The sequence below is a fragment of the Crassostrea angulata genome, chromosome 6 (genome assembly GCF_025612915.1).
Source record: "Crassostrea angulata isolate pt1a10 chromosome 6, ASM2561291v2, whole genome shotgun sequence".
Lineage (NCBI taxonomy): Eukaryota > Metazoa > Mollusca > Bivalvia > Ostreida > Ostreidae > Magallana > Magallana angulata.
Genome location: NC_069116.1, coordinates 4,625,947 through 4,653,860, shown reverse-complemented (window position 1 = coordinate 4,653,860; position 27,914 = coordinate 4,625,947). Strand labels below are relative to the sequence as shown.

The 27,914-nt window shown below is 34.2% G+C and overlaps 1 protein-coding gene across 2 annotated transcripts; it reads right to left on the bottom strand.

Annotated features, from left to right (window-relative positions):
* Positions 1 to 135: 135 nt before the first annotated feature.
* LOC128188945 (uncharacterized) lies at positions 136 to 26,474 on the bottom strand. Of its 2 annotated transcripts, XM_052860278.1 has the most exons (4): positions 26,225 to 26,474; positions 25,818 to 26,104; positions 7,847 to 8,134; positions 136 to 3,042 (listed from the first exon to the last, which is right to left on the bottom strand). In XM_052860278.1, exons 2-4 carry the CDS (start codon positions 25,912 to 25,914, stop codon positions 2,672 to 2,674), a joined length of 756 nt encoding a protein of 251 aa, XP_052716238.1. In that variant the 5' UTR covers positions 25,915 to 26,104; positions 26,225 to 26,474; the 3' UTR covers positions 136 to 2,671. The 2 variants fall into 2 exon arrangements, with proteins under 2 accessions (XP_052716238.1, XP_052716237.1); XM_052860277.1 differs by having other exon boundaries at positions 25,818 to 26,474.
* Positions 26,475 to 27,914: the final 1,440 nt, after the last annotated feature.

Here is a 27,914-nt window from a genome sequence, read left to right as displayed (position 1 = left end):
AAGTCAGTTCAAAAAATTAAAATAAGTTTTCAGCCAAATGATGAATGTGTTTATGGTGATATTCCGACATGATTTACAATGTTTCCTTCCCTTTGTCGTGATCAGTAATTATAACTAAAGAACAACATAAACGTATAGACAAGTATAACAATTTATTGATATTTATAACAACAGTTTCATGTTACAATTCTCCCTTCATACAAATAACGTAAAACTTTGGAACGGTCGCCATTTTACAGATCACGTGATAACCACGTGTGATAATGGAAAATACAACACTAAAATGACAATTAAATGAAATAGCGTATTCAGCATGTAACAGTCGTTTATTAATTTTGGATAAGGTGTCAAAAATTAGGATGATTAACGTTTTAAGATGGTGGTTTCTAAAGTAGATTTCTTGATGGGTGATCATCAATTATTTACTTATCTGAGTTTCACGGAAGAAAACTATGTAATTTATGTACAAGGCACAACATAAGGAAAATATTTGATGGCAATCAATATGGAATGCAATAGCCTCACAAACGTTAAGTAAATTAACGTTCATGAACAAATACACCTAAACTCGTAACGTAATAGCTTGAGGATGCATTTAAACTTCTATCAATAGCTTCTTTTAAATGAACACAATTTGCCTACAAAAAAAAACTTGTTCAAAATACAGGAGTTTAAACTTTTTGAAGTCAGTTTTTACATTGAAAAGCAGGCGAAATATTTTGTCAGCCCATCCCACTATATGTTACAATCCAAAAATTCTAAATTTACACAGAGGAATCCTCAAAGAGTTGTCGAACTTAGCAAAGGAATCAAACGTACATTTACTTTTTGGGAGTTGATTTTAGTCAACTCTCCTATGCAGTTACTCTGACAAACCGAAAGTGAAACAGTGTTTAGACCACAGTACAAATCATCGCCGCTGACAAGACTTAGTTCTTGAGAATAATTGATCAATTCGAAATAATGTATGCCAAAAGCATTGTTTTTCAAGGAAACTTATTCATAAATACCTTGAAAATAGTCAGATTTTAAATGGTACGAACAGTTTAGATATTTTTTTAGTTGTATGTATTCTTACGCCAGAGTTCAATATAGTCTCGTTCAACTCGACGCTCGGCTGTCTCCGTAAATCTCCGACAAGTAGAGAGTCTCTCTTGATTGTCGGAGATTAACGGCGACAGCCGAGCGTTTGGTTGAACGAGACGAGGGTTCAATACTGTTTGGATCCATAAATTTTCCAGAAATATTTCTATCACTGATACATAGTTTGATTGAATTTATTCTATCTTTAAATTCATATGGGGTTTTATCAACATTCTTGTGTCGAAAAAGTCCGAAAATAATAATATTATAAAATGTGCGTAATTCAAATACAGATTAAACTACCTGTACTTCTCATGCAAAATAACATATCATTGATTTTAAAGTAAATAAACATCGATAAAATCAACTCCCGTCAGTTCTTCGGTACTTTGATTGATGATGGTTGCATGTATATGATCCAAATTAATAATGGCTATAATAATACTTCCATTTTCTGCCATTACATGTTTACACTGCAATTGAATACGATGGACAATCAATTTGAACGTTAAAAAATAAAACCAAGCATACATGTATACAATTCTCTAACACAACTTCAGGAAACAATGTCTCATAAGACTTGAAATATATTCTTATCAAAATTTTAAGATTTGACACTTTAAAAATTAGTGCGACGCGTACGAGAGAGAGAGAGAGAGAGAGAGAGAGAGAGAGAGAGAGGGGGGGGGTTGTTGAGTCTCCATCATTGCACGTTTTATATGCACCTCCTGGTGGCTAATTGCACTTCTACTGGTGGTAAGTATCGTGTTTTACTGGTGGTAAGTATCGTGCGTTTATAACCTGGACAGGCCACTGCGTGTACATGTCTGCATAGGAGTATGCACTTAAATGTATCACGGATCAAGTGGATTTAATTACGTTCAGTATAATTATATTGGCTGGTGATTAGCTTGAAACCTGCACGCGATTTGCTCGCTCCAATCTGACTGCTTCATTTGATCGATAGGAAATTCTCCTATGAGGCAAAATGCATGGCAGAAGTCGCAGTATCATGTTCGGGTTTTGCATTGCTCGAGACAGCAAAAGTAAAAACAGGGGGTAAAATGATCAGACCTTTTTAGCCCCACATCCCATGGAGAGGTGGGGTGGAAGAGGACATGGTTCACCAATATCTTGATCGTTAAAGAACATAAAACCATAAAAATGAATAAAGAAAATTCAGACAATCGCAGTCATCTTCAATGAAAATGTACAAAAATAATATATCAGCAATAGTTCAGAGACATAACGAAATGCATTCCTTCTCTACGTACAAATGCTTGTGTATATTTGTTTACATTGTAAGGAATTATGAGTCCATTCATGAAATTTCCTTTTATCTGCCTTTTGACACAAGCCAGTTGTAAATGATTTACAAAATCCCAACAGAACTGACGCGTCAATTGTCATATAAAATCATCAGATTTCTCTCTGTAGATCAAAAACTAAACATCACTTTTGAACAAAATGATAAAAAAAACGGCGACAAAACCCAGTTTTCCCTTACTGTTTACAATGGATAACAAAGTCTTCCTCGGAAAAGATGACGACATAGAATATGAATGATTTATCGAAAAAGAAAATGACGTCACATTTCTGTCGTTGCTTCCTCCATGTGAATTGTGGGTAGTGCACTCAAGCGAGACACACTGGGGAGCACTGGCTCCGTGTTCATTCTCTGTAACCGCCGCTTTTCTCTCTCATCCATCGTGATAGACAACTTCCGGCTGTAGTTTTTATAAATCACACTATCCTGTGGTCTCTTCACTATTCGTATACTCTCGAGGTTTTTCGGATTGTGTTTATACCGGGGTTCGTTGGGCTGGAGAATCCGAATACTGTCCCATTGTTTGTAAAAAAGCACCATGGCAACGATCCACACAGCAACGACTATCAGAATAAAAATGACCTCCTCCGGTCGTAAGCCATATGTGTCGACTCGAACACGACCTGTCTCCTCTGAAACAAGAAACGTTTGTTATATTAAATTTAAAATAACTCACAGATTCCAAAAATCATTCACATTAACTCAGTATTGTACCATGTATGTAATTTTTAACAAAATTGTCTATAATAGGTGAACATCAAGCAAACAACCCTTCAATCAAATTTCGAAAAATAACTAAAGGATCTCCATTAAGTGTATAAAAAAGCGGAGAGCAATAAGGTTACACAAATATACTGCTGTGTTAATCTGTCGTGAATTTTCTTGTAGCCAACTGTTTTTTTTATTCCTTCTACATAATAACAATATTTATTGTAGGATTGTATTGATCATATTTTTCTTTAGCCTTTTATTATTCGTCGAGTCTATTACTGTAAAATATCGCGTGCAAAGTCTATGTCATCTGTTATGATATCATAATTAACTTAATTTATTGAATGATGTAAAAAGGAAACTGTCATCAAATCTCGACAACAGAAACGCAAAGGATATCTGCTCAAAAAATTTTCTTTGATATATTGATTTTAAAATTATTGAAACGATTTAAGATTTAGCTGCCAGTTTCAATAACGTTGTCAATTTTAAAATAATTTTAAAATTAGCTTACATAAGATTGCTATCTATTATTTTGAATATCGCGTAAAGACGTTTAGTCAATGAAAAATAATATGCATATGATTAAGAAAAAGTTAAAAAAAAAAAACCAAACAAACAAACAATGAACCTTGCTTTACTATGGTTGCATATCTCTGCCCCTTGTGTGCAAGTTATTTTTCTATCAAATATGTCGACATGCAATATAAATATGTTGACATGCAAGATAATTATGTCGACATGCAACATAACTATGTTGACATGCAAGAAAATTGCAATCAGATGAGAATTATACAAAATCTCAAAAAATCTCAAATATCGCCCACCTGTGACATCCAAGTTGCTAGATGCCGCTTTTTTATGTCGACATGCAACTTATTTATGTCGACATGCAACTTATTTATGTCGACATGCAACTTAGTTATGTTAACATGCAACTTACTTATGTTGACATGCGAGATAAATATGTTGACATGCAACTTAGTTATGTTTACATGCAAGATAAATAACTTATAAGTTATATGTCAACATAACTTAGTTGCATGTCGACATAAATATGTTGCATGTCAACATATTTATCTTGCATGTTAACATAACTTACTTGCATGTTGACATAAATAAGTTGCTTGTCGACATAAATAAGTTGCATGCTAACATAAAGAAGTTGCATGTTAACATAAATAAGTTGCATTTTGATATCAATAGGTAGTACTAGTGTATCTAGCATCTTGGATGTCACATGTTGGCGATATTTGAGATTTTTTATAACTCTTATTTGATTGCAGTTTTCTTGCATGTCAACATAGTTATGTTGCATGGTGACATAACTATCTTGCATGTCAACATAACTATCTTGCATGTCGACATAATTAGTCGAAAAATAACTTGCACACAAGGGGCAGAGATATGCCACCATACGATTATAATTGTTTTGAAATATTTTGTTGTGGAGACAGATATGACACAGTATATATCTAATAATATTAACGTGTCAATGTTCAAAGATTATAAAGACATTAAGGTAGCTCGCGGGTTTACCTGCTTGTGAGAAAACCTACCTTGAAAATTGGTCCACGTGATCCATAGGTTTTATGGTTTTATTTCTAAAATTTATATAAGATTCGTCTGCGCGGTAATAATGTTATCGTGTTTCAAATACAGTGTCATTGATAAAATCAAGCAACGCCATTTCAATGAAATATATAGTAAAATGCACATTTTAACCAAGAAACGCATTACAAAACTATGCTCCAAACTTTTAAACGATTCAGACGAAATTAATCATACTCAACACAAAAACAGAGGAGATAAATTTATGAATCAATTCATAAAAAAATATCAGTATGTGTTCTCGGCCAATTTTTGGCAAAAAAACTTTAAAGATTTAAAAGATTTCTCAAAACCTTATATTTTCATTACGACGTTAGCCTGACGTCATCATTTCCTTACTTCGTAGAACACCAAAATTGAAATGCATTTATTGAGACTAGCTGTTTAACACATTTTAGAACATGTTAATGCTTATTAGATATTATTGTGAATGTTATTTAAAATTGCAATTAATGTAAGGCTGTAAAGATACAGAAAATTGCTATTTTTGTTTTTATGAAACTCTGAGTCAATCAATGCAAAAATAAAATGCCAGGCAACTACTGACATTATAAGTAAGTAATCGAATAAAACAGTTATCTCAAGCCAAAAGAAATTTAAGAATTTAATCGGTAGTACAATGTACAGATTACGGAAGTTATAATTGTAAAAAAAAAATCCGAAGTTAATGCATACATTCTATTTTAAAACATGACTTTAAATGGAAGAGTTCTAACGCACTCTCATTCTTTATCTTTATAGAACAAAATGTGACAATGTATGTGACATCTTTAAATTTTCAGCACTTGATATTATAAATCTTTATATAAACAGTCATAAACCGCATATAAACTTTTTAGAATATTTTTTTATACTTCTAAATATCTCATTTGTCATTTTAAAATAAAATTATGAGTTTACTATGACGGTCAACTCTTTACGTCGATTCCTATTGTGACGTCAGCAAACCCGCAAGCTACGTTAAGCATTATGAACAGACTATTTGTCTAAAAAATACCATATTTTCTTTAAAAAGAAATAGGAAAATGCTCTTAAGTCATGTATTTATTGGCAATTTTCTTGCTTTATAACATGTTTGATGTGACTAATAATTAGAGGATGATTTCATAACAACGTTACCGGACATGACTAAGCAGAATAAAGCCTCTCGTGGAGTCACCATTCATAATATTAAGCGACAAACGACCCTCTCTGCCATGGTTGTCATTCGATTCGTCGAAAAACTGCAGTGTCAGTCTCTTACTATCCGTGGGAAAAAGTATAAACTTAACCAGAATTTTGTAATGGAATTCTCAATATTAGTGTGAATACTTATATGTGCATAAAACAGTCAATCCTATTTTCTTACCTAACAAAACAAAATGGTTTTGCTTTCTCAATGGTGTATTAGGAATTGTGAATTGATATTTGATTTTATTATACTTTCATGTTACAAAGTGAAATCTGATTGGTTTAGACGCAGTTGATAATCCGTTCTATCACCCTCAGCGTTAGCAACGCACTTGTTAACGGGTAACACAACGAATTGTAACGTGCGCGAACGGTTCGCCAGAGAATTCACGTCATTTTTATATAAAATCAGTAAAGTTTTCTTTAAAGTTAAGACATTCAGTAGAATAAAATAAATAGTGCCTGTTTGGGAGTGTAAGAGTTGAAATTGACACCCCTCGAATACCATTGTCAACCGACGCAAAGCGGATGTTGACAATGGTTTTCTCGGGGTGTCAATTTCAATTCTTACCCTCCCAAACAGGCACTATTTATATAATATATGTATATACGATACTGGCCTACGATATTTCTAAATGACTCAAGAATACAGGACCACAATGTAAGCTAGTATATTGTTATTTTGTCTAATTACATGTAGATGTAAAAGACTATATTCTTATTATCATAAGAACTTCCACCCAAAAATCAACGTTCATCAAAGTTATAATCCACGTTGGGCTGTGTCTCCTACATGCAGATAAAAATGATGTTGTGTTGAAACCCAATTACTGTAACATCCGTCATGTTCAATGTTTTTCTTACATTTCAATATATCTGATGTCCGTGGATAAAGATTTTAGACTGTCAGCAAAAAATGTAAGAACACCATCAAAGGCAGTATTATCAAAAATCAGAGGTTTTGTCGTAAAATATTAAGGAGGGTTTTTCTACGATCAAATTGATTTATTTCATTAAAAAAAACTTGGAAAAAAAATGGAAAGGTGAGTAGTAAACCACGAGAAAGAAAAAAGAATAGTTTAATATCTTTTATTCCATAATTAATTACAAAACATAGAAGCAATGAAGAAATCCGGGGGAGTTAGTATCAAGTTTTTGGTGCATGTGTTATATATTCTCGTTACCGGATGTTCCTCTCAGTATATACCTAGCAACAGCTGGTAGAGAAACGCAAACAGTCCCCTTCCGGGAATCCTGCTCTATGAATGATTAACGTATAACACCCGCAGGTGTGATCCTGTTTATTATAAAACCTCGTCTACTGTAGCCCAGGGCATCCACAGGATACACTCTATTTGGAATCTTATTTGTCAAAACTGACTCATTTACATGTATACATGTATAATGCAGTGTTAGAAAACAATAGAATTTAAATTTACAAATGTAAAAATATAAGATTTCAAAAGTTTACGCTCTTTTTAATTATGATCTTTAGCTTGTACATTTGTAATATGCATTTGGTAACTTTAAAGAAGCTATTATACGTCGATAGACTACAACCACAGGTCTAGAAAGTATTACATGTACATGTCAGTTAATACCATGAATTATAACAACTTGTAGAGTTTTTCAGGAATTCCGTCTGTTAAATTGTGTAATAAAAGAACAAATATTTCGTTTCACAATACAAACATGTACTTTGAGGTTAGAATATAAATTTGTTATAGGTCCAAGGAGGGAGTGGGGACACAAATACACCCAAAGAAAGGTCACTAAGAAGTTATGAGTTCGTCAGTTTTAAGTTAAAACTCTTTCGTTATCGTTTCTAAACTTATTCTAAGATCTTGCTAAATTGATCAAACCGAAACTGGATTATAACTTAAATCGACTCACTTGGATGAGTAGTTAATCTAAATCCGCCGGTGTGGCCGAAGATTGACTTACCTGGATCGGCGGTGGTGAACTCCACCGACTCGCTGGCGTTACTGAAGAGTCCACTCTCCGCGATCGTGACCATTAAGAACTTGTAGGTGGTCACCGGGTAGAGGTGGTGCAGCGTCACGGACCGGAGGCCACCATCGAGGGTCCTAGTCACACTCTCCTGGCGCTCAGACGCTTCGTAGTAGATCCGAAAGGCGGCGGCGGTAAAATTACTCTCCGTGATCACCCACGAAATCCTCACTTCCGTTCCCGACACTACGGTTTCGTTAACAACAGGTGGCGCCACAAGTCCTATAAAAAAATCAGTGCTGTTTTGTTAGAAAAGTGGATAGTTAAGCCGAACTCTTAGTGCTATTATTCATCAAATCCGAAATCGCTATTGATAACTGTCAACTCCCGTTTGTCTGACGGCGCTTAATATCTCCGTAAACAACCGGCGGAAATTGGAAAACCTGTCCACACAGTACCCGAGACCAAAGAGATCATCGAAAAGAGACAATGGTGAAAGAGATATTTGAAACAGATCTTGAGGAAGTCTGATAAAATCCCTAAAGCTGTGTGTTATTTACAAAATGCTTCACGTCATTAGATATACAAAATGATATAAGCTTTCTTCTCGTTGCTAAAAGTACACAAGTATCTTGCATTATATACAAGCACACACAGGAAGTGCAGGCAGACTGTGTGTTATCTAAGAATCACAAATGTCTGATCGTGTCTTTCTATGAACAAGAGAAAAGTAGAAAATTATAAAGTTCATCGGGGAATGTAGCCTGATGTCAATGTACATCGTCAGTTTGATAGCATCGTTCATTACTTGACGCACTAGCCCCGACAGAAATGAAAATATAAGGATTGATTATTATCAAAAAGTTGCATTATTCTACGAACAACGCAGAACAAGTCAACGTATCCTGTGATTAAAAGTCGATCCTGACGCTTTTGTCTATTATTGACTTCAAAATTAAAGTAATCAGTTGATTAACATAATCTGGTATTGGATATAAGATTCTTAAAGAAAGAAAAGAATAAAGAAGCTGAATGCTTTGAAGTTTTTTGCCCATAAAATTGACTTAATATTTAAATCAGCTGTATTGTATTACTATTGAATATCTTTTGAATTATGAAGCAACGTCTTTGGGTACGCCCAGCACGTATAGGCAATGTTAGATTGTGGAATGACAACCTGTTGAGGGTTGATTCCAAGGTTTTCTATATTTAATACGCATGTTTCTAATTATCCACCCTCATACACCTACAACCAAACAGCGAGACGGATTTTGCGATTCTTCAGATTGTGATAGAGGTATTTATATATAAGTAAACAACAATACAAATCTTCTACATATTTTCCATATACAAAGGAATGAAATGCAAAGAAATACATTGAATAACTTTACAAATATCGCGTATATGACTTTGACACAGAGTAAATTGTTTAAGGAAGGTCGACGTATTTGAGTCGTTAAGCGCTTCTGATCCTTTCAGAATTTTATTCGTGTATCCGATCAAAACTGGTCGAGTGGGAACGGGATTTCTGCCTGCTGTCTTACAAAACACAGTTGAAAATGTAGTAAGCAGATATGATAAAATTAACACAGTCATTTAGCCATAACATCGATGAGTGGCAATCAGTTTTTTTGCGCAGACAGACGGGCGAACGGAAAGCAACTATTCCAATCTTTGCGGTTGCAAAACGTAGTATGAAATTTGCTCAATCGATTTTCATCGACGCTTACAAACCAGAGGAAACTGTTCTGTCAATCATACAAATTGGAAGTCATTACAATGAACCACGTGATGGTCATTTGATGCAGTAATCAAAAGATTTAATAGCCTATGGGATATTTAAAAAATAGCAATAAATACACCGTGACCTTATACAACAAAGCTGGAACATTAAAATCAATGCTACAGGTGTTTCCTCTCGGACTAGCGCCAGCTGCTGTCGTCATCGGGTTACAGACCTCCGCATCTCAAGAGCTTCTCTAGTCTCTGCAAGTCCTTATATTTTCTCCTGCGTTGTAAATTAAATTTAGTTTTTCAGAATTTTCATTGTAAACATTCCTTACGTAATTCTGGAAATGTTTTTGTACAATCCCCCTAAAAAATTAATCCTGAAGACAGCTTGATATTTGCATACATCTTCCCATGCTTCTTCCTCATTCACAGCGAGAGATCAATTATTACAGATACATAATAATTAGCAGTCGCGCTGGCATATGCGTATTGTGCGAAACATTTCTTGAAACTGTGATATAAACATAGAGACTACACTGAAACAATTCGCTGATAGACTAAGGCGACATAACGTAATAAAGTCTGCTGTCCAACTTACCCATATGTATATATATGCGCATGTCGGCGTGGTCGAGATTCTGCAACTGTTCTGAAAATTCTTATCATCCATAACTGTTGGCAACATCAAATTAAAACAAGAGATGTTTGTGAAACACTTATGCCCCCTCCCTTAGAAACACCCACGAAGAAAATGAACGGAAACTACAAATAACTGGATTTTTTTTAGTCCGTGGGACATAACTCTGTGAAAAACTGCAAGATCGTACCCAAAATCAAACTTAACCTAGATATTATCATAATACATTTGTAGGCTATATCAAATTTTATTTCAATACGTTCAACCTCTGCGAAGAAAATGAACGGAAACTATTGGTGGACAGACAGACAGACGGACAGCAGCAAAGCAATTTGCCCTCCCTTCTTCGAAGGGGGCATAATTATATAACTTGAAAACAGATAATACCAGCAGTTATATTAATTCATTTCTAGAAACATTCTTTGACTGACAAGTTTGATTTCATTATTGCTGATAGATCAAAATTGTGATGTTGGCTAGTCAAATGTTGAATTATTTTTTTTAATACCTGAGGCAATCTTACAATAGTTTGATAAATGTTATTCTTTCTGTCCAAAACTTTTTATCCATTTTTTTAAAAATGTCAAAAACTGATGCAACATGGATTCTTTTATCAAACATAGAAGAAAGGAAACCATCCAATGTTTCAAAAATTTTCAATTTTTATTTTCATTTCAGTATATCGTAAAATATACACTTAGAATGTTATTCATTTTCATTGAAGAAATATATGTAGTGTAATTAGGAAGGTTGGAGATAAGAATAACGAAACTCTACCTTTTATACACTTGAAATCTATTTTCACTTAAAATGGTTTTATATGCCAAGACAAAATATTCAAATTTATAAATTTCAGGTTTTTAACCAAGAAAGATTATCTTTCCCTTGATGTGTTTGTAAGCAAGAATCTTTAAGTAGATCCAGGGTTTCACTTGCCAACGAAATTAAAAGAATTGCCTCTCTGTGCCACCACAGCATAAACGAATTCTCAAATGTAAATTTACCGTTAACCTCTCTTCTTGTTTGTTTCTGGTTCTTAACTTCCGTCCAATTATTGCCAATCAACCAATTTACAGCTGATGTGATACAAGAAAACAACTAAAACGTCTCTAATACCAGTTTAAGAACAAGAGGTAGTGGAGAGAAGGAGAAAAGAGAGCACTGGTTAAATTTATGATTAAATAATACATACTTTATAATTGCATTTGTCCTGAAAGATAGTAACCTCTTCGTATTTATTTGACTTACGCAAACAAGTCAAACACAACACTCACCTTTAGATAGCATTAAAACTTTTGTAAATTTTAACTACATCTGGCGTAAAATGAAAATCAATGATGTATCAGAATGCATGTTGCTTTTTTCATGCTAAATCAATTGTGGCAAACTGTAAATTCAATATAAGATTGTTTGGTGCGATTATTGACTACCTGGCTTCCAATACATCAACGCCCAACAATTAAACAACGTCCTTATGATCAAGATGTCAATATCACAAGTCCGGAACAAGTTTATAGACATAATATTTTCAGCTAGACCTAATGTGTTAAAATTTTCGTATCTTATGACAACATGTAACCTGAAATTGCTGAGAAAATTGTGTATTTTCCTAACAAAGATATACGAGGTAGTCTGTCCTCCATGAGTTTCACTTTGTATAACTTTTCCTAACTCTATAACCTTTATATTAATATAATTGTTTACCTCTGACCAATTTATATGTATATTTTAATGTTATTTTTGTCCTCATGTACCATATGTTTGAAATGGTTTTGAGCGAATAAATGAACTTGAACTTGAACTGAATACAAATAAAACTATTTTCTCAAAGGCGATCCAAAGATAGTCCGGAAAAAGCATTTAAGCATGCCATTAAATCGCAACAGTGATGCGTTGAGGTTATAGTCTTCTTAATCAAATTAAGACTTAACACGTGAGCGTTATAATATTGAACCACACTTTCCGACATGTAAAAGTTGTGAAAAGTTCCAGGATATTGCTCCTCACGAACTTTCAGTCTAGACTGTTTGAAATTGTTATGTACACAATGACTTGTTATAAAATTAGTAAAGGACACCATTTTTCTACAAAAACTAGAATTTCACGGAGAAATTGTTCAGGAATAAATAGACAAACACTGCGTTTTCGAATTGATTTCTTGATTAAAAAAAATCATAGCACCCTGATAAAAGTTAATACAGCTTTGAGGTGGACAATAAACGCCAACGCAGAATTAAACGAAAGGTTGGTTTACTAATTCTATCTATGACGAACTACACTGCAAAAAGTGCCATATGAATGTATTAAATATCGTCCATCAGGGACTGAGAGTGAACAAAACAACGACTGTTGCTGCATCATTTTCGAATTCTGCTATCAGAGACGTATCGCAATCGTCCCCCTGGAAATTATAATAATACCTACTCCTCTGCTATCGTTTTTCAATTGATCTAAGTGGACCTTCCTCGGGGAAGTCTAAAATGTGATATTGCTGCATAACTTTAATGACATTGAGCAACAATGTTCGCCAAAGACTGCAATATTAAGAGACACTCACTGAAACCCCCTTGGAGCCGCCTTAGTAACAAATCAATCCTTCTATTGAGTAGATCACTCTAATGATCAAACATTAAGTTATACATGATAGGATGCGTGGACAGTGCCGGGTATACAAGCTATACAGAACCTACAGAACCACGCCATAAATAGGCTCTGATTTTGAATAAATGGACAAGGGCAACAGCTGATAAAAGCACTTTGTCTAGAATTTATGCTAAGCCTTTAGTAACCCGATCGTACCCATACACACATGTACATCATGCTTCACATATAAAACGGAGATACCTTGTATAAAAAAACGACCATTATTAACTACTAAAGTCAAGAAATGACTAAATTTGAGGGACTGTCGCGAGATTCTGTGAAGGACCAATTATTTAAAATTATAATCTTGCTAAGAACTTAACAAAGGGATAGCAAAAAAAAACTATGACTGTGAGGAAATTCGGTTAGAAAGACAGCGATACATTTCCAAACGTGTTTAAAAACAATTTACAGACCGTCTATTGTGGGTAACTATTGTTTTAAAATTGATTTAACTAATTTATTGTGTACAAAAACGCGCACTAGTCCCTCATTTTCTAACATATCCACTTAAATATTTGATAGAAAAATTACAATTTAACTTCAGTTCTTCCTATTATATGGTTCTAAAATATTTTAACCCGAAAATAAAAATGGTAAAATTTAACACACTTCACTCTCCGGGGTTGGTAAAGATAGTGCGCCAAAAATGACTGAATTCAATAAACAGCGCGTTCACCCGATTTTCCCAGAGGAATTGTTAGGCATGGCTGGCGACTAAGACTGAAATATTTATCAGAAATATCCGAAGTAGTTGATATGGACAATATCATATAACTATTGGAATCGAATGAACGCATGCGTAATTTCTATTCCATCATAAAAGTTCTGATAATAATCAGAACCAGTCCTCTTTAACAACGAGAAGAATCGAATAACATTTGTCTTCTGATTGTTATGATTTCTTATTATCTCTATTGTAAGTTACAGACCTCGCAAATATTTACTTACTAGATGCATGCCACCAACGTGGGTATACTTTTAGATTTGATTTGTACTTATTCCTATTTTTCTTGCACTTTCTGAAGGAATACGATCTCAAAACATATGCAGAGCCCGTGGCGCTATTACTACCCCCCCCCCCCCCCCCCCCCCCAAGTATGAAGTATGTCCCGGATTCAACTGCAACACTTTTCGCTTATTTCTCTAATTATAAATATCCCAACCTTTCAATTCGTTAAATATTCCAAGATACGGTTCCTCCATTTTGTCAAGATGGTGGAAATGTCTACCAGTAATTAGAATTGTAAACAACATGAAAGTACTCGAGAGATTTGTCGTAGCATTTGAGCAAAGTGTTCAGAGAAGATAAAAAAGGTATAATAAGAAATGTCAGATTTTTTTATTAATAAATTCTTACATACTTTTTTTTTTACTTTTGTCGATTCGCAACGATGAAAACAGTGAAGAAATTAATTACTTTTAAAAGACAGTGTTGATCTTTAAAATATGTTCTTATAATAGGTAAAAATATTTATTAATGAATTTACAAAAATGAACTGGGACAGTGTATATGACTTATTTGTTTTTGTTTCGAATTTTTTTAAATACTAGCATTAAAAATTTTAACACTATATCATTAAAAACTTTTCCAATTAATCTTGAGAGCAAACCATATGTAAATTTAAATAAATGCATTGATAGATGTTTCAAACGACATCGAATTAACATTAATTTTGACGAGTGTCAGAAAATGAAGATTTTTTAGCGTTGAATACGTGCATTCCACAAGTACGGAGACGCGATTCATGATTTCAAATATATTTATTTTAGCGTTGAAAAAATGGAAATCCATTACGTTTTCATTCATCCAGTAGATTAAGAAATTCTAGATAAAGTTGTTTAACATCACTGGTCAGTCGGTAGCGAAGGTCTGATTCAGTGTCATTAAAGGTGTACCCAAACTCTTTGGGACACAATAACCCATCACCGGGTATATCACGGAGTACTATGCTTAACGAGCATTTCATGCAATATTAACACAGGCCACGGCAGCAACAGCAAACAGACGGCAATTTGTATTAGCGTGGAAACTGACATTTTAATTGACAAACCCATTAACGGTATGGATTTTGCGAAGCAGCTTGCGTAACATTGACTTGTACTTAGTTCGGATGTGAATTGCCGTGCGACAGAAGGGGGAAAATCATCATACTTGGGTTGGCGAAATATATTTTTTTTGTTTATACTTAAGATAAAATATCGACTTATTTGAGCCCAGTCTGATTGAAAATGACATCAATGTGAGAAATAACAGTCAGATGACAAGAGAGTGATTTGTTTCTTCAGAGTTCCATAAGTGTGTTAATAACAACTGACAAATAATGGCCCTGGTGCTCAGTCTCTATGTAAAAAATCCAAACAGTTTCACAGAACGCACGTCCTTTCCCCGTGACTATAATTAGCATCAATTAGGCCTGATTACAGCAGGAATTGGCTCAACAGCTGAGCTCAGATATTTACGAGCAAACCTCCACGTTAGAAAAAGGATTTTGACATGATTTATGGAGTTTTTAAATCAGCCTTACGTAATGCTAAACTATTCTGGCTTTTTCTTCTATATATTGTAATTAAAATCGCTCTAAATCTAATAAAGTTTAAGTTCTTGATTTAAAAGCCTGATAGGTATATCAAATAAGATGCAATGTCTGAATTAGCAGCACACGTTGCATTCAGAAATTTAATTATAGGGCTATGATAATCTGAAGTTTAGATACTAGTAACATGAAATTGTTGAGATATGCATTGCTTTTATTCATTAAAATTCAGTTAAATCATTATTAAATGGATCAATTAAAGGGATATCTCAAAGAAATCGTAATGTTTCTACATGCAGATCATTTTATCTTTAACTAAAACACCCACAAAAATAAAAGATTTCATCATATACCTATTTCTGGATATAGTTGTAAGTAAGAAAATGTACATGTGCTATTTCTAGTCAATCGAAATCAATGAGATGTACAAAAAATAAGTATGAGCATCACTCGAAACAATTAGCACTAGCTCATGTCAAGACATTGACAGCGCTGATGGATCATCTCGGGTATGAGCGTTTTATAAATTATATGTTTTCGTCGGAAAACTTTCCTAAAGATGATTAATCAGCACAGAAATAGAATTGCCTTTGTCTTCAGAAAATGAAGTAGTTTTCCACGAGGAAGCTATTAATTTATCACTATTCTGTTTCTCTTGCGAGATTTTCATCAGCATAGAAAAGAGATTAAAGATTATCTGAGAGTCGATACTTACCATTTAATAACGACCTAAACACTCTCCCGATCTGATGTCGAAGTCATCGAACGAAATCAAACCGCAAAATCCACTTCTGTAGCTCAGACAATTAGCTTTTAACACGCATAGAAAGAAAGCAAAAACCTGTTCATAGAATAGTTCAAAGCCGTCTGCTGAAGATCAGCATCAATCCTATCCAACACGGAAACAAAATGGTGAGGGCGGGAGTTTAATGGCTGAACTCCGCAAACAAAACACTCGCAATGAGGCGGTGTTAAAATCGATCGGCGATTCTCCATGAGTGAAGAAACAATCAGGTATAAAATGTCCCAAATATACCCGTGACATTTCAATAAGTAACTGTTACGGGGTTCTACAGTCAAGGCGGGTTTTGTGGGATCATAAAAAACCACAGGAACCAAATTTCTAAAAGGATTCGTGTCAGTAAAGGGTTTCCCGACTCAACAAACAATACAGTTGCGTTTTAAGAAAAATCCAAAAGTTAAATATTTTAAGGAGTTTCCTTTTTTATTAAATTATATAAATGGGTACGATATGTTCAAATGTTTATCTAAAAACTTGTATTTAGCGTAGTTAAGTACATATCATGGAATAAAGGTTATTACTCGAAACAAAAGGTTTCTGCCTAGAATTGACACATGATTGATTGGCTGATTGTTGTTGAACGTCCTGTCGTGGTTCTTTAAATTCGACCAAGAAGTCACCAAATGCCTTCAAATGACATGAATCTTCACTCATGTTCGCAAGAAATGTTTCTTATCGCGCCAAAGCAAATTGTAAGAGGACATCGTTTTTAATGTCTGATTTTTTTTTTATCAATAAGGTATCAATTACAATGTATTTACTTTTATGGCTGATCCATCAAAAAAGGGACTCGTTTAATCATGGGTATGAAAGTAGCAATATATAAACAAATTCATCTTTTGACTCCCAAGATCAAAATATTTGTATAAGTATGTTCTACAACAGTTAAGCATCAAATCAAATACACGAGAAAATCAGTAATACCTATAACAACCTTTTCAAATACAAACCCAGCAACTGTTGAAGAGATATGTTACGTTAACAATTGATATGTCAAATTGCTTAAAATAGATAAACGAACAAATCAATTATATCATGTTTATTTTCGATGACACCAAAGTATATAACGTCTAACCACTGAAAATGGGTAACGAATGAACCATGCTGGCATCGAATTCATAAATACAACTGCGTTTGGGTGAACAATGTCTAAAAGTCAGATCCACGTGGGGTGCTCTTTAAAGTCTTTATATACATAAAATATAATGACAAGACTGAAGAATTTACAATGTAGGTAAAGTCCTTCTAATGGGTTTTTTTTCTATAACATTTTCCTACCACACATTGACCTTAATTACCTTTCTTAATATTTAATACCCACGTGCTTTCTTTTGTACATACATGTATAAGTACATTTTTCCCTACAATTTGACCTATGCAGGTGTTAGGAATTAAGGTATTATGGGATGTAGATACATTTGCCAGCCACTACAATAGTTCTAATACCAACATTCTCGATCAATGCATTTTAATGCATAAAAAGTAACTAATTATCCCAAGCAAATACAAAAGCCCTACAGGAGGGGAACAAAGCAGTCATATATCGCGGGATAAATATATTTACCTGTATTACTCCCATCGGAAATTCATTTTTGGCTCGGATACCTGAACCTTATTACTGAAGTATTTGCATTTTTTCATAGCAGTTTGGAAAATATTGTTAAAGTGTGTAAATCAAATAATCCGATTAGACAAAGACGAAATCAGTGACTTGGTGGGATTACAAGTATCGGTAAACATTAATTCGCTCTAATCAAAACGTATTGAATTATTCCAAAAGCTACCACAAAGTAAAACAATTTTATTTAATGCTTAATTTTTCTTTTTATTTCTTTTCATTCATAAAGTTTGAAGGATAAATACCATTGAAATGATAAAATATAGTATGAAGCGGAGGATCGGAGGACCTTAAATCAAAATTGTTTCAAGGAGGAAGGTTTTTACAGCAATGAGGATTCCCTTTTTTTAATGCATGAAATCTGCCAAATTTGTCTGTGTCACTAATTTCAAATCGATTTCATAGTTTTATAAAAGTTAGTACAAACTTTCCAAATAAAATTCTACACTCTTTTGTGTATAACGTTTGCATGCAAAACATATTTACATCGAATTCTGTAACTTTGATTTTTCCATTTTATCTGCAATTCCCTTAGGTAAAAATAGCATTGGAACTGCAACACCTTCTTTGCAATTCTGAACTCAGATTTCAAATTACCTTTCAATGACACTATTACTAAATTAGCAGAAGTACTCACTTTGATGGTTCTCCGGTAAATTCTAGGATTTCAGGACGCTTCCAATGTTCATGTAACAAGTGGTCAAGGGGTCCTTGATCAATATATTACATACAAATAAGAACAAAATAAAACCCGGCGTATCACACAGATGTATAGCTTAGTTATCGATTCCTGTGACGAGATACACGGTTCTCTCTCATTGGTTCTTAATTATTCTTCTTGTAGCCTGCCTTAACGAGGCGTGTATAGAGATTTACTAGTGATATTAATAATACGTAGTGCCTTTTCTGGTGTACAGGCGATACCGCGATGAGACCCTATATTTTATCGGATTTATTTGCTCTCAGTTGGACTGAAGCTCTCTCACACATCCGGGATGCGGAGATATAAAAAAAAAGGATCACTGTTTTATTAATTTGAAATCTGTAATACGAACTTTTTGCTGATTGCTACCACACAACATTAAGTGATGATTAAATTCCAATTTTTCAGACTATAAGCAATCATCTAAGTAACGAGTTTTGAAAATAAACAAACCATTATCTTATAAAACGACAATCTTGTCATTTATCTATATCGGCTATCACAAGTGTAGCCCAAAGGACAATTTATCGTTTCTAATAAGAAATTCAATATTTTGTTTCTCTGTTGCCATGGAGGCGGAAAGATGTACACATATTCAAACAGTGATTATAAACAAGCCTATTGTTGCTTTCAGGGGTTTTTTGTATTGGTGGGCGTATAAACTGACAAAAGAAACAAAGTCCACCTGATGACGTGTTACTTACGTCTTACCACCTTATTGCATACCCATGCCCATACTACCTAAGACCTGCCGTACCCCGCTTCGTCAGTGCTCGTGTCGAACTTTAAGGAGGCTAGGCGGTCAACAAATTGACCGTCAGATCTACTTAAATATTCAAGATAGGATTCGTTTACCTATAAACAGTTATAAACGAAAGAGAAAATCCAGAAATGTTGACTTTTTAAATTTGGGGTTTTTTTTTCTATATTTTTATACAGAGCTCTTCTTCTAAAAGAGATCAATACAGTCTTAAAACGGTCATGACCATCGAGTCCTCCTAAAACACCGAGTACTTAGGAAGATTTTCAAAACATTCAAATTCCAACAAATGCAAGAAATAAAAACTACTTAATAGCACTGAAGTTTAATTAAGCTAGTATGTAAAAATAAATTTGAAACTGTCCCCTGCCACCGCAGTCGAGTCTGCACCAGAAATCAAAATCCGGTATCTGAAAACAATCAATATATTAACTTTAAAGCATAATATTAATATAGTCATATTTGAGAAGGTAAACAATGGGACTCTGTGATTCCAAATAAATCGTTAGAACACAGAGGAAGCAAGTAGAAACAGACCGACGGGCGTGTGTTGACTTAGATCATTAGAACTCTAAATAAAGGGACATTCGAGCGGTAAAGAACATCGATCCCGGAAATCAGCCGTCGTCTTGTGAGACGACAATGGTCGGGCTCGGGATGATACCAGAACTCAAACGTCCGACATGGCGGAGTCGCTTCACTCAAAAGGGGAAGTATCGACTAACTGTAAAAACCAAGCACTATCTGAGAGAAGTCAACAAGTGAAAAGGCTTTTTCTGCGTTTAACTAAGGTCCATTGGTGATGGTACTCCCTGACGATGGACATAGAAGATGTCCAATACAGTCTCACTGATGACCATACAGCGATTACGCTGACGACTGCAGCGGTCTCTGTGTTATCGTAAAGTACAACGACGTTGTACCTCTAAGAACTTTGGGGATATTTGTTAAATTGAGACTGCCTGGTCGATCTGGACCTGAAAACATTTTTATTCCATCACTGGGAACTTCAAACACTTCAGAAAAGATTAGCATCGTTGCTGATTTGAGTTTAATGACGTTGATTGAATAAGATGAACATTATCATGAATAAAATGCACTCTTAGTCATATGTTTGGGTGTAAGCTGTGACTACAAGATCGAGTTGATTGCAATGATCTACATAAGCTGAATAAACTGATTACGTGGAATCATTAGCTGGAGGCTGTTCCGACAGAACCCGGATTAAAGGTGTGATTTGTCGTCTGCTTGTGATCTGTATCGTGAGGAAAACTCATCAGGTTCACAGGAATATACCTATGTAGATATTTTTTCTTGATTCTCCCACATTATCAAAAGAGATCAAAGACGGAACCCTGAGACCAATCTCCCACAAACCCCGCAGCATGCAAATGCCGAAAACATTGTCGTAATTAGTCGTGAATTGTTTTATTGTTTTGTCCATCATGGAGCTCGGAACTCTTTTCCACAGTCACTTGGATGAAAAGCAGATCAAAAGCAAAACATAAAAACTCAAAATACTGAGATCATACATGCATCAAGATATAGGTTTAGTACTTACATCATTACTGTAGCTATAGGATCGGTAGTTGTCGACTTGTTCTTACATCAGAAAACAGATTTCGTAGGTTGAAATCGTGTCTCGACTATTACACAGAATGTATGAATTAAATTAAGTGTGAACTAATTTACAATCTGCATGCATTTATAATATTGTGTACTAGTATTGGTGTATTGTATGAAGCCCTATAATTGCATACATCATTAATTCAGTACATTTTGGTTGGGAATATGTTTTTACAGCAATATATGCGAGTATCGCTATGTGGCCTTTGGGCTTTTGTGGCTTGTAGAGAACTTATGTTTTTCAGTGGAACACAAAAAGCAGTAAAGAACCCCATGAAATGTGTCAACGTAAAACTTTTATGGTGGTTATTTTAAATCAGATGTACCCGTATATCTAATAACATGCCTTTATACGTCCATTGTGTTCTGGATCTTGAAATTTATGAAACAAAACTCTAATAAAATAGAGTTTTACTAATACCCATTACAATACTTTATAATACAAATCCATTCGGAATTTTGACGCCGATTTGATCGTTTACCAATTTGTTGACTTAAAACTGAGAAATCGCCCTAAAAGCATCAAAACATTCTTATCAATATTACCATTATGTTAGAACGTTGATCTGACAGACACAAATAACTGGATGATGAAGACAGTTATCAACACAATTCGCATCAAAGCCACATTGAACAGAATGGCCTTTGCAGCAGACTCACACCGCCGTAACAGACAAGAAAGGTTCTAGAAAGGAACGGCATATTTCAGACAAGATCTTTTTCTTAAGGCAAAATTTGAAGCAGAGTAATGAATGGACCTTAACATTGTATGCCAACTTCATTGATTTTAACAAAGCATTTGCTAGTATATAAATGTATGATCCTGGTCCGTGTTAGTTAATTGCACACCATGACATCCTAGCTAAAACCATTTTCATAACATTTGATAACAAAAAAACTCCAAGCAAGGTTATTTTTTAGAACAGAAATGACGGACAGCTTTCCCATCCGAACAGAAAAGTGGCATGGTATTTGTCTTCACTTTTGCTCTAAACTCTCTGCAAAAATTGGCTTTCAAAAGACTTCCACCAGTCAGGCCAATAGAGGAATATTTTGGACATCCAAACATTGTTAGCAAGACATATCCACCAGTCTTCTAGGATAATTACAAAAGGATATCAAAGAAACTGATGACCTTATCCAATATGACAGACAGAAGGACAAAGAGTCAATTTCAGTAAAATAAAAGAGATAAAACAAAGGAAAATATACACATAGAAGAAATGAAACATTAAATAAGGAAACAGCGCACTTTCATATGCATGTATAGTTTTTCAATAGATCGCACAGTAGCATTCTTATCGTCCATCCAAATTTTTCAGACCAGTGAGCACCATGCCTGCAGCTATGCAAGGTATTGTTTATATCAGTTCAGGCAGAAATGACCATCTTCGACAGCAAAAATACAATAAAGTGTTGGATTTATGGGATTTTCATATAATGATAATAGCACTGTGCAGGATAATTATGCCAGTATCAATGTGGCGTTTTATGCACCCTTCTAAGCTGCATGTATCGAAAAATTCAACTATGCCATATGATAGACCATTGCTTACAGAATCCACAGCAACTTTGTTATACGTGTATCTTACCTTGCAGGTAAGATATTTACCTTTTAAAAAATAAATTTACAGGAAAAATTTTCCCATAAGAAATTTAAATTCAGGTAGGATTTGTACAAAACTCCCGTAGAATTTTAAAATCCGATTTGAAATCTCTATTTCCTATAAAAAATTCTAGAGAATCCTTTAGGATTTTTAAAAATTTCCTGTAGGAAATTTATTTCTCCTATAGGAAGTATTATTTTCATATGGAAAGGTCAATATATCACACATAATAACCAGGATTTGACATTGTGTCGGATAATTATTCCAGTGCCAAAGTGGCACCCGCTTAAGATGCAGTTTCGTAATAATCTATATATATATACCAAATAATAGACCAATTTTGTTTTTAGTGTGCATCAACACATGCAGCGCTATTTACAATATAGTTAATGATATAGAGCGCCCTAGAGTGATGAGTTCGCCCGTCCGTCCGTCCGTCCGTCCGACACCACTTGGCTGTTCTCAACTTGGTCCAGTCTGACTCGTACTTTTCATCCAGAGAGCATGTAAGTAAAGAGTGTGAATTGACCATGAACCAAGTTTCTGTAGGATAAAGATCATACCATGGTTATATGTAAAATCATTGTCTTGGCTCATATCTTACCTTGAGTGTGCCATTGGTCAAAGGTTATGCAGTGACTTTCAACTATATTTCTAGGTCAAAGGGCAAGAATATATTAGACCTCGTTGAAATTTCTTATCTTTGCTATCTGCTCTCTACCCATGGCCCTATCTTGCTCACAGTATACATAAAAGTGCTTTTTGGTAGTGACCTTGAATCATGTGTGTAGGTCAAATGTGACTGTCCTCGCAGATTTTTTTGATTTCCATAGTTCCTCTCCCTCTTACCCAATCTTGCCCAAATTTAACCACAAAAATGACCGTAGGTAAGGGGTTAGCAGTAACTTCTTTGTCAATTGCAAAATATCTAAGCCAGAGGTTGTGGTCAAAGCAAAGTCCTATACAATTCTTTTTATTCTAATGTGAGCATTCCAGCCGGCGGTTTGAGATGGTCACCATTTCAATGATGTCTAGTTCACGGTTGTTTTAATTGACTATTAGAAAAAGACTATTCGAAAAAGTTACCAAAAATGGTGTTGTTTATTTAGTATTGAAAAGAGTATTTGTTTGTTTTGAAAAAAATACCATGTCATAAAGCAAAGTATTTTAATTCGTACAAGTGCGTCTCAATAAGGTAATACTGGGTGGAGCGCGCATTTATTTTGATTGATTCTGTTAATTACAACTTCAAACGGAGAAATGCTCATGACTTCAAACAATAGTTTTAGATATTATTTTAGTAGCATTATTCGTATATTAATATTAAATGGTGTTTATTTAAGTAATTGTTAAATAGATACTGTATTATAAAAAACAAACACTTTTCCTATTACCATATTTGTGAATTTATATACTAAATTGAATAGTAAATTGAATATGTATTTTTTGTTTGAAATAGGCTCATTCTTGTGCAGAGGAAAACCAACTATAGATCTGATTAATAATGACAATAAACTATAACAAACAGCTCTTGTCGTTGGTTTGCTTTGAGTTTCCACCCATGTTAAGAATCTTACATAGTTTAATGATCTTATATGAAAATACTGGCATTCTGAGCATGCTGTGTATGCTAATACTAGCTCCACCTGTTCATGTGACATACATCATAAGGTAACAGGTAAACATTTCTAAGGTGTGCCTGAACGTCAATGGAGAGATAGAATATTGTAGTGCCAGAAGTACAGTTAATCAGGAAACAGCTTTAAACACGGAACATGTTATTAATGTAGTTAAATTGTGAATTTATGAATTATTTAATAATTTAAAAAAACCCCAAAAACCTGATACAGCAACGTGCCTGTCTAACTTGGGGTCTAATAAATAATAAATGTAAAAGCAATTAATATTTATCCTTATTTTCACCCTCTTACACTCTGTGTTTAACTCATTTTTAAACTGTGATTCTGTTCAACACGCGTTTTTAAATGCACTCTATTACCATCTACAACTCATAACAGCTGATCAAAGCTTTTAACTCAGTTGTAGGGCATCGATGTATTCCTTCTAGTGAAGGCCTTTTAAAACATCTGATTTTGCATTTCTGACATTTTTCGTTAATGACTGCATGGATTGTGATTGCCATTTAATAAAAACAAACATGACGACAGGTGCTCTCCCCTTCCGTTTGGTACACAGAACAACGATCCGAACACTCGCCTCTCAGGATTTCACCACACAGCTCAAGATGCTCACAAATAACGACATCCGCCTAAAACTCAGACCCAAAACTACCACTATAGTGCTCATTATGTTGTTCTGTTTTATTCTCGTTGGCAGCTGTTTCAAGTATTTTCCATTGCTGTCGGACATGCTGTTGTTGTAGTTTACTAAAGTGCAACATATCTTGTGTAAAAGAAAACATTTTTTAGAAAAATTGAGTTCTATAGTAAAACGATTCAACCTTCATGACGATGTTTATATCATATTTTATTTTTAAGTTTATTTTAAAAAGAGCAGTATTTTATAGCATAAAACCAATCAAAATCGACTGATGAATCGGTAATTAAAACCTCAAATTAATAAATCAATCAAACGACTTAACTGTTTTAGGCTTCTAAAATAAAAGGTTAAATCTGTAAAATACAAGCCAAATGTTTCCATTTCTACCACGCGTGACCAACGCAAAGTATAGGACAATCCATTCAGAGTGATTCAGAGTGAATGAAGGGATTAGATATTGTATAGAAAGAACAAGTAAAAAAGGGATTGAATATCAACAAAAATAGGGAACTGTTAATGAGATAATATTACAACCTCTGACTCAAATGTAATAAATATATAATTATCTATAAATCATATATTTGAGCTTAATCTTAATAATGAATTCAACGTTATATACATTATTTTATAAATATCAGCCAATGAAAACTTAGTAGACAGAAAAGTCCAAACATGTTTAAGCTTTGTAAATAAATCGACATGACTCGAAAAACCATGAAATATTGCATTCATTTAAAACAAAAATCATTGAACTAAATTTCCATCGAAAAATGTTAAAACCAAATTGTCAGAGAGAAAAATGTTAAATACGAATTTGACATCAAAGAAAAAGGCAGTATTTCCCCACCACTAACTGATAAAAAAAAACCATATCTATGATCACCTTTTACACTTTTGATTTTTAATTATGTTATTCAGTGATGGGTTATAAAGTATATTACTTTAATCTGCATACAGGTAAACCAAATATACCTTGCATTTTCACAGAGTGCTTATTTTGACCGGATAGTGAAACACTCACCTTGCACGTACATCCGGGCATTGATGGGCAAGCACACGCTGATCACTGCATGGAGGACAATCGTCATCATCCACGCTGTCATGGTCGTCATCATCATCCCATCCTTAACGAATGCCCAGGGAGTGAAGGCACAGCTTGGTCCTGACGGAACTAAACTTTAATCTTATCCAGAATCAGTGTGATTACGCTGTAACGTGCAGGTGGTGTCATGAGCTCTGTTTAAACTCCTCAGACGACATCAAATACGGTCACCCAGAGATCCACACTTCTCTTGCAGAGCTTCGTCTCTGGTATTGAAAGGTTTGATCGAGATAGCACGGAACTTAAAGGTGTTAATTAATAACTCGTCAATCGATTCTCTTACAAAATTAAGACTTCATAAGACAAATGCCAACGGCACGTAGTACCTTGAAGACAATACGGGGCTTAAGGAAAGGACATCTCCAGATATCCCGACTTTTGCCGGATCCCGACCCAAGATCTCCAGCGTGATGTGTTCTCTGATCTTCACGAGTAAAACCCGCGGCGGCTGTGAGCGAGCGACAAGCTTTTGTCTGAAATAGATTGAAATTTATTCGTTCAATTTTACCTCATTAACTCTAATGATCATAAAACGAGCGATACAAAAGAAGATGACGGGTCCTGATGTAGGGATTATGATCTCCTAAATGTCAAAGGATGCTTTATCAACTTGTTCATTTTGATGCCATTGGATATAAACTTTTGAAACACTTTTTAGTTCCTCCTTTAATAAGTATTCCTCTGACTCTTCGTTCAATCTTCAACTCCACGTAAAATGATGTCACTAGCACTCCAAGTACTGAAATAGCTAAAGATGACTTCGCCTGCTGGCAGCGTCTTTATCGCATAGCATAATCGGGTGACTTCTGTGTAATAAATCGAATATAAAATCTTCCCGTATGTAGTCATAATGATGAAGAGTCAGACATCGAGATGGTTTTATAACCTTATTTGATACTGTTTTCTTGTAGTACATTAGTACCTACCCCCATTAAGACGTCATAGTCCAAAAGCTAAAGGCAAGTTGATCACGTTTGTTATTAAGCTTGTTGATATCAGTTACAAAGACCAATATTAGATGGAAACTTGATAGTATTGTTTTATTTTCTTTGAGGAAAAGGTTCGGTTATATGTAGACGCTTCATCACATTTTAAGAGGGTTCTTGTATAATAAATTGGTGTAATATTTCCCTAGAACTCACACCGACAGCTTGTTTACATTGTTTCCTGGAAGTGTTCATTATCTTACAGCCCCACTCATAAACTCTCCTGTTTTAATTTCGCTCATACATACATGCAGTAAACAAACTTAATTTCATAAAAACGTCTATACTCATATATCCTCATAATGAACCTGCGTTACTGGCATTTCATATTAAAGAAATGTTGCAAAGTTCAGAAGTAATTAATTGGTGATAATAATAATTATATACACCGTATATAAGCAATTTCTGAATGTTACGAAACAACAACGATCTTCCATAAACGACTCCCCATATACCAATATTAAGATAACTGGTTTATCTTGGCCTTTTTACACTGTATAAATCAGAGCTCTGTTTAAAAATTTAGTACTATAATATATTCAAATTTGAAAAAAATGTAGGATTTTCCTTTACTATATATGGCATAGTTTATGACTTCATTTCAAACGATTAAGGTAGATCTGATTGTTAAATTTTGAGCGACCAACTCCTAAATGAATGCCTGCATCCCTATTTAATTCTAACTTAATTTATTTCAACCACCTTTGCCTTTCTTAATATTTTTCTTAATTAAATGTTTTAATCAAAACATTACTATTTAAAAAATATGTTTGAAAAGGAAACATGTCATTAGTATAATGTATTTCAATTCCTTTACCGACAAACGCATTCATTTAACTCCATTCCCACAGCAAAACTTTATTTTTGGCTACACATTGGTTTTTAAAATTTTATCAAATCTAATGATAAACAGAATATCGGCGTAGTTTTCTTAAAAATAAACGATTTGTCATTTGCAGAGTTTAGATTTGTTCTTTAATTTTTTTTTTAAATAAACACTTATTCTCCACTTGTGGACATATCAATTACC